The sequence below is a fragment of the Doryrhamphus excisus genome, linkage group LG13 (assembly GCF_037039965.1).
Source record: "Doryrhamphus excisus strain RoL-2023G ecotype Guam linkage group LG13, RoL_Dexc_Guam_v1.1, whole genome shotgun sequence".
NCBI classification, from domain to species: Eukaryota; Metazoa; Chordata; class Actinopteri; order Syngnathiformes; family Syngnathidae; genus Doryrhamphus; species Doryrhamphus excisus.
Window position 1 is genome coordinate 10,545,443 of NC_136369.1, and position 16,357 is coordinate 10,561,799.

At 42.4% G+C, this 16,357-nt stretch overlaps 1 protein-coding gene across 9 annotated transcripts in view; it reads right to left on the bottom strand.

The window, feature by feature from the left end:
- Positions 1–16,357, bottom strand: part of zfhx3b (zinc finger homeobox 3b) — a 331,153-nt gene that overhangs the window by 77,018 nt on the left and 237,778 nt on the right. For 8 of the 9 annotated variants that reach the window (XM_078795721.1, XM_078795719.1, XM_058089529.2 and 5 more), the window contains 3 exons: positions 5,419–7,929; positions 4,731–5,310; positions 2,577–3,073 (listed from right to left, as the gene is read on the bottom strand). In XM_078795721.1, the coding sequence (XP_078651847.1) occupies positions 2,577–3,073; positions 4,731–5,310; positions 5,419–7,893 (3,552 nt within the window). In that variant the 5' untranslated portion in view covers positions 7,894–7,929. The remainder of the gene's footprint in view (positions 1–2,576; positions 3,074–4,730; positions 5,311–5,418; positions 7,930–16,357) is intronic. The other variant, XM_078795720.1, reaches the window with a different exon arrangement.

Here is a 16,357-nt window from a genome sequence, read left to right on the forward strand (position 1 = left end):
AGGGTGACTTGCTGGGTGTTTCTGTGGTCTTTTGGAACATTCCAATACATGAGGTGGTGGGGATGATATTTTTAGAAAGCCCTAATATGGGCCACATACCACAGACTCTCAAATTATCCCATCCAGCTTAGCTCTAGGTTTCAACCTCCCTTTTTAATTCCAGTAATTACAGGCTCCAATTTATATAGAGCTGTGCACACAAAGGGACTGTTTAATGCAAACCAGTTTGATTTTGGAGATGTATCCCCCCACATCTTGCACTGACTATGCTGACTTGAGGAGTTATTTTCTCCTAAAAAGGTTGAAAAATGATGCTGTTTGCATCAGATTTATTTGGTCAGGAATAAATGAACAGTGCTTTTCCTTCATTTGGCCTTACATGAAATGCCAAGTTGGGGTTTACAGACGTGTGGGCTAATGTGGGTTTGTGTCTGTCAGTATCTCCACCAGGACAGTAAATTCAGCAGTGCTGATGGTGACATCAAGTGTGCAGTCAGTACTGCCAAGTGGCCTCACAACCATGTACTTCTTGTCAGCTAATCACATTTGTGAGTCATAAAATACTAAGTTCATAAAGCAATTCCTGTCAATGAGAAAGCGTTGTTTGGGAGAATGTAAGCTTTTGAGAACCTCTCTGGGCAAAAATGCAGGTACATTCTAGACAGAGACATTCTAAAGATACATTAGTTTTAAGAAACATGGAGCCAACTTAAGAAGCTTAAGTCACAAAATGATCTTTCCTAGATGTGTTGTACATATTTAATCCTCCCACAGCCTGAGCAGCAATATGACATATGTCTTCTCTTAAAAACTTCAGTGGAAAAAGAGACAGAAGACGAAAATCTGGTTCTTTTTTTCCACTTGGACTCGCTGCAAAGAGGAAATCACACATCTAATGCAATATAAACTGCACAGTATATCCTCTGAGATAAAACCAATCCATCCCACCCAAAAGGTGTGAGGAAGAGTGAGAGGGAGGATGCCAGGATCTAATCTTGTTTAATGCAAGGCTGTCATTAGACAGTGGGCCAGAGTAAGTCTGGCAGAAAGATCCACAGGGATGTCAGGTTGTCTGTGGTTTCAGAAAACACTTCTTGACCATTGTTGTGTGCATCCATAAGGGGCAGGTGAGGCTTCCTAGCATTCCCCCATGCTATTACATGCCAAACTAGACTCCACCTTGTCCCCTGGACCTCCTTAAAGGCATTACTAGAAGCCATGTGTTTCACCTTCCCCTTTAACCAATCCCTGAAAATTGATTTCTCTCTCATGTTGTTTCAGTACAAATGCCTCAGAGGCAGGGGAACTGCATACTATAATATAATACTATAAATCGGAGTGATTTTTATGGCAGTCTTTTTTGAGGGACTTTGCAGACCACTTCAAATTTGGCTTTTAATGTGATTAGACAGCTTTTTAGCCTTTTAATCTGTGCTTGCTAAAATATTCGAATCCATGTATATCAACATGTGGTTGATATACACAAACGCAACATCTTCACAGAGAAGTTGAATGAACTTATGACTATGATTATATTGAAGCGTATGTAATGACTTACAGAGAGGATGTGTTATCAGTGGTTATCTGTAATGTGTTGTGTGTGTAACTCTATGTGGCTTTGTGTGCCAGTTTGGGTTACGCGTGGAGTGGCCGAACCGCAGACACACAGGATAGGTACCTAAGTGGAATCAGGGCTGTTAGATTTATGGCCATTTGTTCAGAGAGTGTTCATCCATTGGCTATTATGGAATGATTAGAGGAGAAGGTGAAGCTCCAAGTCCAGCAAAAATCAATACAGCTGTCGAGAACGATTCAGCCTCTCCTGCTCTGAGTATTAGCACCAAACCTCTGTCTCCTCGCACTTCTTCATTCGTCTTCAAGTGATCCACCCCTACGTCTAAAAACAGCTTCAACCTGCTGCGTTCTTTTCATGGAAGCAATGTGGCCTTAATTCTATATAGCGACCTGTAAGGTTACACAACAAATGACCATGAGTGCCTCCAAGGAATCTGTGACTGTGGTGCAATTACTATTCTTCCAATGTTGCAAGGGGCACTTTGGAGAAGGACCTTGTTCTGTTCTATTGACCTCTAACTTCACAAATGTTCTTTTTGATACATTAATGGGAAAAAAACAACAACAAACACAATCCAACATATGATCGAAAGTCTTACCAGAACATGGAAGCCGTCAAGGGAATTGTTTGACATACAGACTTCCTATTGGAACCTCCAAAGTCAGATTCACTTAATGTCGTATGTATGAGGTTGTGGTGTCTCCAAAGCGGTACAAAACTTTCCAGTGTGATTCAAACTCCCATGTTATACATAGCCTTCATCTTTCTGTACATTTACTCCAAAGAGATGAACCTGCTCAAGTATTTCCAAAGGGAAATTTTGTGACAAAATCCATACAAATTAGCCCAGCGTCCCAAGAGGATCATGATCATGTAGTTCTTACTAAAAATAGCATCCTACACATTCTACAGTACAATATATTAGCTTCATTAAGCAGGAACATCATTCTTATGGTGAATATTGGTGAATTGCCGAATCTAAGAATGTAAGACCACTGACCTTGTATAGTTTGAGGCTGGCCTCATGTCGGGAATTGACCGTGTGCATTCTCAGCTTCTCCAGGCTGTTGGTGTAGTAGTCACAAGCGTTGCACTTCAGGTGCACTGGATTGCCAATGGCCACACATTTCAATCGCCATTCATTGCCTTTGCCTCCTTCCTTGATATGGGCCACAAGCTGGTACTTTTGAACATGCTTGTCTGTTTTGCAGTGCAGCTGGAAATTGGCCTTGAGCTGAGTGGTGTAGTGGCACAGCTTGCACTGGTGAGAGTCGCCCAACACGGCTCGCCACTCCTCTTCAGGCAGGCTGCGCTCTGCACCCATGTGGAGGCCCAGTACATCCAGGTTGTCAGTGGTAAAGCGGTTGCACACGGCGCACTGAAAGAGTTTAAGAGACGGGTCGCTGGTTTGTGATAGACTTTCTCCCAGCGTCATCAGCTCTTCAGACACCAGCTGCCCGCTGCCCAGTCGCATGTCCATGGGAATTTCTCCACCTACTTGGATGTGATGGGAACACAGACAAGGGAAAAGAGAAAAGGGAGAAAGAAAGACATGCATATGTTTTATTATAATACGCAACATAAGTCAAGTAGAAGAAAAAAAAAACATATAAGTCGCACTGAATTAATTTTTTTTAATCAGAGACCAAGGATGAATAACTCACAAAGAAAACTTAACTTTTTTGGTTTAGGTTAATATATTGACACAAGCCTTATTTTAGTTGTACATCTGCAAAGAAGCAGACAAGAGTTTTTAAGCCGTGGTTTTTACTTTTTTTCTTTTTGTTGATGTTTTTTTTTTAACTATTTCCCCCCCCAAATTCAAAGCTTCAATAAGTAGATGTATAATTGTTGCCGTTTTCCAAACGTCCAGTTCTTCCTCTTTTCAGCTCTCTCACACACTGTGTGTCTTTCTTTAACTACATCGTCAGTGCTGGGAACAAAGGGAGTGTACGAAATCACACCTCTCACATCCCTTTACGATTTTAGATCCTCTCAGATATCCACCCCACCTTACTGTATATATAATACTATAGAGTTATGTTTCTTTGTGTAAGGTTCAAGACATCTGTATAGTGACCAATGATGACACTACTGACATTTATGGACCGTGAGTGTGTCATCATTGTCTCCCTAGTAACATGCTTATTAGAACTTACCTCACAGGAAAACGAACCAGATGGTGAAGAGGGAAAAAACATTAGTCACGGCAATCAATTCTTGTTTGCGTCTTTGAACTAGCAACAGTTAAAGACAAGTCCGTACAAACTGTGGGCATGGCAAACACACTTCTGTGTTGCTTAATTATCCATGCTGAGCCCCTCTAACCTGCCTTCTTTGACCATGATAAAATATATAACTGCAATTACAAAGCTGTAAAAAAATGAGGAACTCTCATGGTGAGGGTGAGCAGCAGTTTGAGAATAATAATATAAAAAGCTGCCTTTGGGGGAAGTCAAGGAGAGGAAGTTTTACCCCCCTAATTAACCTTTAGCTCGCAAGAAAATTGGGTATCACAAAGTAAACTTCAGTCACAACTACATCAATATGGTGTCACCTAAAAGCAAATAGGAATACAAAGAGTATTTAAAAGCCACAACCTTCTGTCCAATACCTGGGAAACGTATCTGTGAAAACATCTTTTAAGAAATAAAAAATACTTTGTTGTATTACACACGTTTGCCAGATGTGGGGGATTTGATCACAAACTTGAAATTACATAATTGTTTTTAACATATCAAAATATCAACGTGATGAGCCACACTCAAGTAAGTGAATACAAACTAGTATATGACGATTAAACTTGTGTTAGTTACTTTTGCTTAGTGTTTTGCTTGTGGGAGATTTGGTATAAAGATATTTTTTTATGGGCCTGCAAACGGCGCAAGCAACTAACAAAAGAGTTGATTCTACAAAGTAATAAGTCTGACAGATCACTTACATAAATACACAGTACACATATATAGCTGGTTAATAAACAATAAATATAGCAACTTCTCATCAACCCATGGTAATTTCAGACCTAATATAAGGCACTGATTTAAACCCTGCCCATTTTTGGTTCACCACACCCACAGATACTGTTGCACTCGCTCATCCCTACTAGTGAATTTGCAGTGTGATATACGTATATTTAATGAAAGTACGAGCTCACCAAGTGCAGGGGCCAAGGCAGCCATGCTGGGATCTAAAGAAAAGCCCCCCATCAAGAACTGGGCCTCTGCTCCTGTTGGGTCCATCTTGAGGCCAGGTGGTAGGCTCATATTCTGGGTCAGGTAATACTGGTAGAGCTCAGCCTCGGAGGGCGAGGGCATCGCTCCCAGCGCTAGTCGGCCATGCTGCATCTGAGTCACGTTCTGCTGGAGGAGCATCATGTTGTGCATGTGCTTCTCGCTGGTCATGTGGATACGGAGATTTCGCGCCACGTTGGTTTCATAGTCGCATACCTCACAGCGCCAAGTAGGTTTGCTCTTTGGCTTAGTCGGTGAGGGAGCCCCACACGGTCCAGTTACATGGGAAGAGGACTGTGTGGGGTGGTGGTGGGCAGTATGATGGCTACTGGCCTGGGTCACTGTGGGCACGGCCACCACGCCCCCTGGGCCATGTCCAAACACCTGTTCCTGTGCAGCTCCAATTGAGCCTCCATTCTGTAACGTCTGCATGTTGTTCAGGTGTTTATCCGACTGCATGTGGATGCTTAGGTTACCCTTGGTGGTGGTTGAGTAGTTACACACCTGTAGGACATTGGAAAACAGGTAATGAAGTAACCACGTCAATATCATAAACTATAAATAAAATTTCCTTTGAATACAAAAAGCTATAGACTTTGTTTAGTTACGTACCTCACATCGGAAAGGTTTGTATCCACAGGTATAGCTTTCTCCACGAGCCAAACGAGGGTGGCTTTGACCACTACTGCAGTACATACAGGAGCCTCCCGAATCCGGGTGCTTTTCTTTCATGTGGGCCTCCAGGGTCTGTTGATATTTGTAATGCCAGTTGCATTTGGGACACTTTAGTGTCTTGCATGAATTACGCGAATGCATCATGGTCATATGACCACCCAAGGAGCGCGAGGAACCTAGAACCGTGTCGCATTTAGGGCACTCGACTCCACTTCCCACACCGCCACTGGGTCCGTGGTTCTGCGAACAGTCATTCACCCCTGTAATGTCACAGGAACCTCCGGGTTGTGGGTGAGCGTGGCTATGAGATGATGGATGCAAGTGATGATGATGGTGGTGCATGTGGTGCTGCTGCAGAAGGGATCCATTTTCCTCCTCTTCCTCAGCTGGGCAATCATTTGGTTCTGGAGCTGTGGCACTATCTCGACTGGCACTTTCATCAGCAGCAGCATTAGAGGACAGAGGTGAGGAGGAAGTGCCAACAGTGTCATCCTCACTCTTTCTGACATTGGCTGCTGCCATTGCCATGGGAACCATGGATCCCTGGCAGTTAAAGCTCAGAGGGAGTTCTGAGGATCTCCCCTCACCATCTGTAGCTGAAACCTCCTCCTTGACAGAGCATGAAGTGGAAGCAGGGGATTTGCTGTTTAGTGTGTAACTGGCTGCAGGGGTGCAGGCAGAAGGCTGGAGAGTGCTACTAGGCATTAATAAAGGAGATTTGGAAATGCTTTGGTTTGAGACAGCTGGTTCCCCTGCTTCACCTCCACCACTGCTACTGTTAACACCACCGGTCACAACTGTGCCTTTTGCCTCCACCTCATCTTCTTCCCCTAATGACAGTTGCTCTTCTCCTGAACCCCTCATCTGGCTAGATAGGTGTGTTGTACTCCCATGGCCTTCGGTGGCCCTGTCTTTTCCCTTGCAAGCCATCTCTTTCCCAGTAGGCTCCTCTGTTCTTCCCCCATGTTTCGACAGGGCACTGGAGTCTTTGGCAGAGCCTGGGGTAGAGGAAAGAGTGGATGCTTTGGGAGTGCCCAGCCTTCCAATAGACAAGACAGAGCTTAGCGGGGTTTGCTGCTGCTGCTGTTGCTGCTGGAGGCCAGAGTCAGAGTCTTTGTTGAAGAGAGTCTCGCTGCCCCCACTGCTGCTTCCAGACTCTAGATGGACACCACTAAATGTGCCGTAAAAGCTCTGGCCAGAGTTCACAGGAAGCAGGGGAGGTGGCACAGGAGAGCTTTTATTTTTTGGTTCCAGGAAGCTGATGAGGGGCTCTTTGTCTTTCCCGATGCCCTGGATGATAGCAGATGCATGCTTGTCCCCTAGCAGACGGCGTTCATCTTCACATAGCGTCATGCGGTGGTCATGGACAGCGTGAGTAGCAAAGGAACGCGCGTAACCAAAGGACAGCTTGCAGAGAAAACACATGAGAATTGGCTTACCCTTCCCATAGAGGGCCAGACCATCAAATTTGGATAAATCCACATTGTTTGGAACATCTTTGGATACACAGGACGTCTTGGCAGACCCATCGCTATTAAGGTAATCCTTGTTATTTTTGTGCCGCACATCGAAGACACGGAAACTGTGCAGGACAGGACTGAGGCCTGCCATGGTTGAGGTATTGGAGAAACCTTGGTCTGAATTGCCAAACCACTTCCCAAAGGACGAGGCTATGTGGAACGTGTTGATGATCTGAGGGTAGACTGAGGATGATGTCCCAGCAGGTTCTCCCGTTTTTCCTCCACTATTGAGAGAATTTGTGGGAAGTAGGCCGGGAACCGTGCTCCCGCCGCTTTGGATCAGCTGACTGAGGCTCTCCACGATGTAGGCTGAGCCATCTGGTTGGTAGACTATCTCTCCAGCCAAATTCTCTACATCACTACTTTCCTCTTCCTCTTCCTCCTCTCCTTCCTCACTTCCACTTTCAGGCATACCCTGCTGTTGTGTGGGCTGATGGCGCAGAAGGGTAGGCATGCCCCCTCCTCCTGGAGCCATAGGTACCCCGGAAAATGGTTGAAGACTGGGGAAACAGCTGTCGATCTCCATTTCATCCAAGTCCTCTGATTCTTCCTCTTCTCCACAGCTCACGCCGTCGTGTTCCTCTTCCTCAAGACCTTCTCTCTTGGAATGCAGCTGACTGGTGGCAGGGCTTTCACGATGGGCCTGGGCTGTTTGTTTTGGCTGTTGATGCTGGGACTGTAGTTCTCTCAGCTCGTCATGAAGAGCACTAGGGTTTGGGGGTTGAGAAGGGTAAGGAGCGGAGAAAGACAGTGGGTCCAGGGAAGGGGCCTGGTTGGTGCAAGGAACCTGCAGGCTTGAGTGATCGCTCCAGGGCTGTGGAAGTTGCTGCTGCTGGGAGGAGCTGAGCCCATCGTCTGTCCCAGAAAACACGGGAGACTCACAGCTGTCCATGCTGATGCCTACATGAGGCGTTCATCGCATCCAGGCCTGAGGACACACAAAAAGAAAGATGTATTGTGTATTTCTGCAGTATATACACAGAGTATATGCAAATACAAAAATGGTACTCAATTATGCATTTTTTTTATTTATTCTATTTCAAGACAATATCATCTATGGAAAGAACAAAAGAGACACTGTGAATAAAGAAATGTATGCGACAGAAAAGACTGCAATATAATTAGAAAAATGACACTGTGTTCATTACGCGAAATTAGGCACTGAAACAATACAATGATTCATCTTCCTGCCATATCACGAAGGTACCATCTTTTATCTTTACCTTCTAAACAACACGCCTAATCTTATGTGCTACAAATCCTACATCTATTTTTAATTAACTTGCAGTCAGAAAAAAGGCAAAACAGCATTGTGTAATGGATCAAATAGATGCGAGATAATTGGACACCAAGACGCCATCCCATCAGCACTTTGAACATTTACATAACCTGAAGAAAAAAGTGAAAACTGCTGCTAAAAAAGCAGTTCTCAACAGTGCCGCTATTTGCAGCTGAAAATAGGCAATCGTGAGATATGTATTAATTTTAACTATAGCAATCAAAGCAAGTGTTTTTTATGAGGCAAAAATTCAATAAACATGAGTGCAGCTGTATTATGATCTTGCCTTCACAGCTCAGGCCCTTCTTAAACAATACAGCCATCCTCCACCCTTGAAAAAATAAATAGTAGCTGAGCTTCGGGGATCTCGCTATGCCCTGAGCACCGGAGAGGACCAACATGGGCTTCTATTTAGAGCAGGGAATAGATAAAATGATAACTCAAAGATACTGCTGAGCTAATACTTTTATTAAAGGGATGCAGCCGTCATTGATTAAAGGGGGCAATCGGGGCTGGAACCAATAACTCTGGGCTGCCCTTTAACCCTCCAGTGCTGAATATTACATGAGGAAAGTTTCCCAGCACCAAGCCCGCTGCCATCTCCCTCTCTTGATTAACACATTCATGGCTTGGACTAGATTTATTTACTTATTTACTTATGAATGCAAATTTCAGCTGTGATCAGAGTGGGGTCTACCGCCCTCGCCCGAACGTATAAAGCACTGAGGGAGAGGAGAGATTGATAATGTCTGCCCCGCTCTTCATGAATGTCTGATGAAGCTCCCACCCGCACAATATACCTGAAACCTCTCCAACACCCAGACAACAATAATATTGTTCACTGTCAGCAATGATACTTGAATAATGAAGACAAACTAACAACACAGCACTGGTATGAAAGGAATAACTTATAATATGAATACATATACTGTACATTCAATGTTACTTTATCAACTAGTGCCCGATGATAGGGAAGGTATCACAATAGGCATGGAGGAAGCAATATTTTCTGGCAGTAAAGACCAGCAGGAAGACATGTTTGTCTGATGTAAACACTCAGCAAAATACGATTTGTTTGTAGATTTGTACATTATTTTGTGCATACATTCTCATGCAGATGAGCATACAAATTAACATCGACTGTGATCACATAGACGATGTCAACAGGAACATGGCTATTGACCTCCAAAGACTCGTGACTCTCATCTTTGCCATGATAAGTCTGAATTATGTGGGAAAAGTTGTATTTACGGTATACATCCATGATTGTACGATATCTCAAGCAATTAGCAGGAGACTTGGTGTTACTCTTGGTCAGTGCTGCAGATATGCACCGCTATGGTTGTGTCTACTGCTTACAGAAAACAGGATTGCCCTTTAAAATCAAGATGGTGTAATTCAATAAAGCGGTTACTGATGAGCAATGGGATTGTCTGGAGTCGGTAAGTCGCAGATGGGCCAGCTGATACAATGCTTGTCTCTGAGACTGTGCCTGCTCAGTGACACCTGTTTAAGGCAGCGGGGGAAAGCTTTAAACCACCAAACAATTCTAAAAGATGGACAGGAAAACTTGGGGCCCTTATGTGTTTTTGTCTACAGTAATATTGTACATAAATAGTTGTCATTTTCTGTTTTATATCTGTTATAGTTGATGTCACTGTGGTTTCAGTACTTGAGCTGAACTGTTCAAATCGTAAACAAGTTTGTATTCAACAACGACAGATAAGAGGGGAAAAAAAGCTGAATTCCTCAGAAGATATGAAGGTTGGTTTTAGCCTACACAGTCCTGTTGGCACCTGCCTTCCAAGCTTTATGTAAATCCCCCCCACTTCGGTCCTTAAAAGTCATACTTTACTTTGTTCCAATAGCCCAGCAAACAAAATATAGTCAAGCTACAAAATAGGTCCCTTGACAAGAATGGAAAATGACCTAGGTTTTAAGTTGTGCATCTTTACATTGGTAGGAGTTTGCAGGGCAAACAAGGGAGCAGTGGCAGTAGGTGATAAGTGTCAAATCATGACCTTGCGTCTTGTGTTCGGAACAGACAGTTCTCCAAAGGGGTCCTGCATGGGTTGCTTTTGACCTCATTAAAACTTTGAGCTCTAGTAGGCTCCAACTATACCCTATTAATCTGCACACAAGGGAAAATCACCTTTTAAATTGATCTCGGAGTCCTAACAATGCAACAGGTCTAATTTTGTCTCTCTTTACGTTTTCCTATCTGCCTTTACTGGGCCTGACCAGCCACCGCAGGGTAAAGGGCGCTTATTGGAAAATCAATGGCATGAACACTAAGCAAGTTACAGGAAGATGTGGGGAGGAAGGGTTCTTATTGATAAAGCAAGAAGGCCTTTGATGTTGCACTAGGGACATGCTCATTGATGGGGGAAACCATTGTAGTCCTTAGGCAAATCGAGGCTTGGGTTTATCAGCCAAGTTAGTTCCAATGGATGGCTTATAAAAAAGGTGAGTGCCTTGTACTATTTAACATAACTCTACATGGCTAAGTGCACTTTGGTATGTACAAAAACCTGTTTCTACCAACATGTTTACCTTCATTCGTATCAATAATGTCAATAGTATCAAATGAATTGCAAGTATTTCAACCCAAGTAATGGCGCCAATGTTAGTCCAATGTACCAAATCCACATTAACCAGCATTGTACATGTTGTGTTAAGGTGTACACTCCTCGGACCCTTACAACAATGTCAAAAAGTGAACATTATCATCATTGTAAAGGCATGCCATCACATTGTGTGTCTTGTATTTACGTACATACAATATGCTGTGTGAATACTGATGTTATGACACGTAATTACCCTCAAGAAATTAATGCCGGTTAATAAAGCTATCTTTGTAGCAATCCCTTTTATCTTTAAATTACAGATTTCAACCTGTAAATATCCCAATTAACCACATGGAGATACAGTACAGCATTGTTGTTTGTGTGCTGTAATTATGTGCTGGACTATTTTGCTCATGCAGACATAAAAGGTACTTCAGTGTTGTTCTGACCGCAGGAGGCAAAATGTCACCTGAGGTCGATGGCACTCAGGATGTAAACAGGGTTTCCCGTAAAATCAATGATCTTCAGTAGGAGATATCAGTGTGGGGCGAACAGAAATAGCCGTGGTGGTGTTGAGTCTGTGGGAAGAACAACGCTGGTTGTTTACATGAAAAGTGTGTGTGTGTGTGTGTGTGTGATGGTGGGGGGGTGTTCGGCCACAGGCACCTCTGTGAGAGTATTTATAAGAAATAGCACAAGTGAGACGTGCTGCTTCCGTCAAGCCCTGGATGCATTGAAGCTCAAGTTGCTATGGAGACAGCTCCCATATTGCATCGGTGTTAATATACAATGTACTTCATGTATCAAAATCTAACATAACACTACTGAAATAACATTCTGTTGCAACCTAATTGTTCGAAAAATACGGCCACTACACAGAGCCTGGCGTCTGTTGGCGATTTCTTCTCTAAAGGGATTTTTTTCCTTGCCTTGGTCACCAAGTGCTTGCTCATGTTGGCTTCAGTCGGTTCTCTTAAATGCATGAGGGGTGTCGCTCTACACGCTGCCTTGATATAACCTCTGTTGTGAATTATATATATATATGTAACCAAAATTGAACTGAATTGAAACATAATTGTTTGCTGTACAAGAAAATACTCTTGAGGCAATGAATGGAGCAAACATTCCATTCTCACTACCAAGCAATGCCGTTTACCAATACTGGCCAGAAAAAATAATATCTTGACGATATCATGTTTTGTTTTGGTTTTTTTTAATTACAGTTGGTTTGTTGGCAGAATTAATAAAAACTACCTAACTGATTTTCACAAAACTGTGGAGGAACATACATGGCATGTGGCCAAAAAAGAACCCATTAAAATCCTTTTGCTAATAATATTTGTCCTTAATTACTTATCGATTAATGCACAATGGTGTATAATTTGGCACTGAACCAAATTGGGATTGGCCAGCCTTGGCTTAGATCTGAGGTTCGCTGAGTTCTACTTTAGTATTCTTTGTCTTTGGAGTTGTAAAGCAACCTTGCAGATGACTTTACCGAACATGCTGCACTCCTAATCTATTTAGTATTGTTGGAAAAAAGTGAAAAACTATTTTTAAATAAAGCAACATGTTAGTTTTACACATTGCAGCCTGATTAAAATCGGATCAAAACAAAACAACTTTCAGTGACCTCAAAGAGTCAGCTTTACTCAAGGTTTCCACGGTTTCAGATAGAATACAGCGTTGTGGTGTAATTAAAGGTAGTAAATTAACTCTGGGTTAATTACTGGGCTATGCAGTGTTCTAGCGAGAGGCCTGGTGGGGTGGCAAAGCAAAGGGAAGCAGTCTGCACACAGCAGGAAGCCCTACAATTAGCAAGGCGCAATAGTGGGGCTGGTTGGCTCATATAATTTCATTCATTAGGAGTTAAAGTCAGAGCAGCCAAAGTATATTTTATTAATTTCGTTTGCATTTAAATGTGTCTTATTGAAATCCTGAGAATAGCTTTGACAAATGTTATATTTTTTTTTTTAAGAACTGTAATTGTCAGCCATTAACTGTAACCGTCACTGGTTTTACAATCTGACACAAAAACAGCATTGTAGAATTGTTCTGTAATTTCACACTCGGAATTACTTCTTTTTGAAAATATTTCAAAACATTACTTAGACAGACATCACAATTTAAGCCCAACAGATATGGAGTGAATGATTTGCTCGAGTCTAAAACGGAACTGCACATCAATTAGCATGCACTGCTGACTTTCCCATAGTTCGGAATGCAGAAGCAAGACACTCGCTAGTTTATACACTGCTCTGCCACACTGGCACCATTCTACCGGAGCAATAAACATGATGTGACTTGAGAGAATTCCTACATGTACAGTATACCGTAAACTTCACCAAAACAACAAGAAAAGTGTGAGGGAAGATGGAGAGAGTCAATGAGAAAAATTAGCTAAAAAGGTCAGGGACGAGGGGGGAGAAGAAGATGATCACAGTGTGTGAGCCCCGGGACCTTAATTTCTACTAATTATGAAATATGCCCCTATTTATAAATGCTGGAAGCAAACATTCTCTCATGAGAGGAACGAGAGGAAACATGCTAAAAGCTTTAAAGGCTGCTCACTGCACTTGGTTTAATTTCCACCACAGTAACAGCATGAACGTGGTACAGGGGGTGAATCCAAGGTCAACAGAACAACACATCAACATGCACACAAAAACATCACCAAGGCATTAGAATGTCATTTTCGTGCAGCAAAAATGTGGTATACTTAGAGCTCTACTACCAAAATGCCACGTACACAAACATGCACAGACATTTCAACAGCGCTGCAGTTAAGGAAACCACAAACACAGTTGTTAAAATGATCAATACCGTTGAAATATTAAACCGTAAGAAGCCACATTATTGATTAGGAGCCCGATAATAAAATGGTTTATTTATCACTATTGTAAAACTTTAGGTAGCTATAGAAATCTTATCAATTCTGGATTAATCTGCCCCCACCAAAATGGCACATTTGTGTTTGAGAATAGCATTTTGTGTATATTTGGATTGATGGACCCATGTTTGAGTCCACCATATTTGACTACATTGAAGCACATTATACACATTGTTTGCCTAAACCAGTGTCAGACTATGAGAAGTGGATCAGACATCATCATGGGCTTGTTGGGTATCATGGAGGCAGGGATCTGAGCATTTCTGAGCCTGGTCATAATACTCCCATCACAAAAGTCGTATTGATGATGTATTTCATTTAGAGTATGCATTTATTTTCAACTTCCAGTACAACGTTTTGAAATAGGAATATTTTCTTGAAAGAATTCTGGTGCTTTCATAAGAGCCCCACGTCCGCCCCGCCACAATGCTGTGCCCCCTGGGGGGGCCTGCTCCCCAGTTTGAAAACCACTGGTCTGAACTAAGCTTTTCCAAACATAAAAATTAGTAAATAAGAAAGTAAAATTTAAGGCATTCAGGAGACGCATTGAAAAACATATGTAGTATTCTACACTGGTCCCTAGGTGATGGTCGTAAACACGTTTCCTATGTTCTATCTACAAAAGTATTACATTTATAAATAAGGAACCCTACCTTGCAGAAATTCACTTATCACGGTCAGGTCTGGAACTGGTTAACCATGATAAATGAGGGATTGCATTAAGTCTATGAATGGATAAACCCATTTATGATGTGTGTAATGTAGATAGATACATACGTAGACAGCAAAGCAATATACATTAACAACATGTAAGGGAGCTGGGAAACCGATATACATAATATACATTAATCCCTCATTTATCAAGGTTAATTGGTATAAGTCAGGGGTCGGCAATCCACGGCTCTTCAGCATCTTTGTCATGGTGCCCTTCGCAATGCCCGAATGGGGAAAATGCGCATCTTTGTAACAAGTAAAAAAAAAAATCTGACTTTCTGTGAGACAGTGAATGTAACCTGGCTGAGTTCTGACTGGTGATTGGATGAGTGTGAGGAATGACATTTTAAACACAAGCGTAGGAACAATAATCTAACCATGATCTTGTGAGGGACAATGATATGACTGAAGGTCTCAAAGGAAAATATATTAAACCATTTCATTTGTATCTCTGAATCTTTTTTATTTCCTCAATTTGAGCCTGCACAGTGATCATGCCCTGACAGACAGAAAGGAAGCATGAATAACATGTCTATAATCCTGCATCTCTTTGAGTAATCTGGAAATCAAATACCTTAGTAATGACTGAGTCATGCACCTGGTAAAACACTGTGTTCACTGACAGTTTGAATAAAACGAACATACCACTCTCAAGAGAACACAAATCATGAAAAAAAAAAAAACATAGTTGCATGAGACACCCCTGTATTGATTAACAGCATCTATGCTGATGTGAAGAAGTTACAAATGAACATATAGGCCAGCATGAGCATTTGGCCCAGGCTTCACTTTAAGGTCTGGCCCTCAGCAGGGTGATAAGATCCCATTTAGGAGACATGAGAAGGCTAAATGAGCAAAAAAACAGACTAATGTGGTCGGAGGCTGTCAATATTCAGAGCATGGAAAGTTGCAGTGTTTAAATGTGGAAAATAGTCAATTACCATTCTTTTAGTTTCACACTGATATTGAAGGGTGGTGCAGTCTCGTGCACATACACATGCACAAACCTCAAACACGCACAGGACAGGGATGAGGGTGTTATGCAGAAATGATTTATATTTTTGGGGGAAAAAATGGAATGAAAGCCACGGTGCGCTGGCCTCTAATGCTAGACTAGGATATCCTGGATAAATAATTAGAGGGCTCTTATGACGACCTTGCACAGTCTCTTTGCTCGGTCCGCGGCATTTGCTTGAGTCATTAATGACAAAGAGTTAGAAAAGAACAGCTACAGTTCACATTTTTCCCCCACAAAGCCCCAAATTCTTTACTTTTTAGCTCGAGTCCTTCTGGTGATTGTGACCTTAATGGATGTGGCTGAATGCATGGTAATTGTCATACCACAGAAGCATACATCCACAGTTAGCACTCACACTAGAACACCATGAACCCTGTAATTAACCGTGGCTTACCATCATGGCATTACATTCATCAAATGCAGATTGCACTCATTCCTATGAAAGGAAAATACACTTAGCAGCATTTACACTATGTTGCATTCTACTGCAAAGAGTTTGAGGGTGCGCAGGAGGTCAATTTGCATTCATTTCGTATGCCGTTGGGATGAAAAATCTTTACGGTAACAAATTATGAACCGCAACGACATGTTTCGGAGTAGAAAACCCTGCAAAGGGTGGACCCTCACTCCTCAGTAGTACAGTGACAAGGAAGTGGCAACTGAAAGACACAAATGTGTCCAAGAGGGGCACTGCTGAAAGACACCTCCACATGAATGTGTGAGTATGTATGTGAAGAACAACAGTGTATGTCTATACTGTTCTTAAAACCCTTGAGTGAACAAAATGACTAAATGAAAAAGGCAACAACCCCTAGTCATTTTAAGTCTTCACAGTAAATCTGTTCGTAGTCAGACCCCACCAGGGAGACCTCGCCTACCATGAGGGAG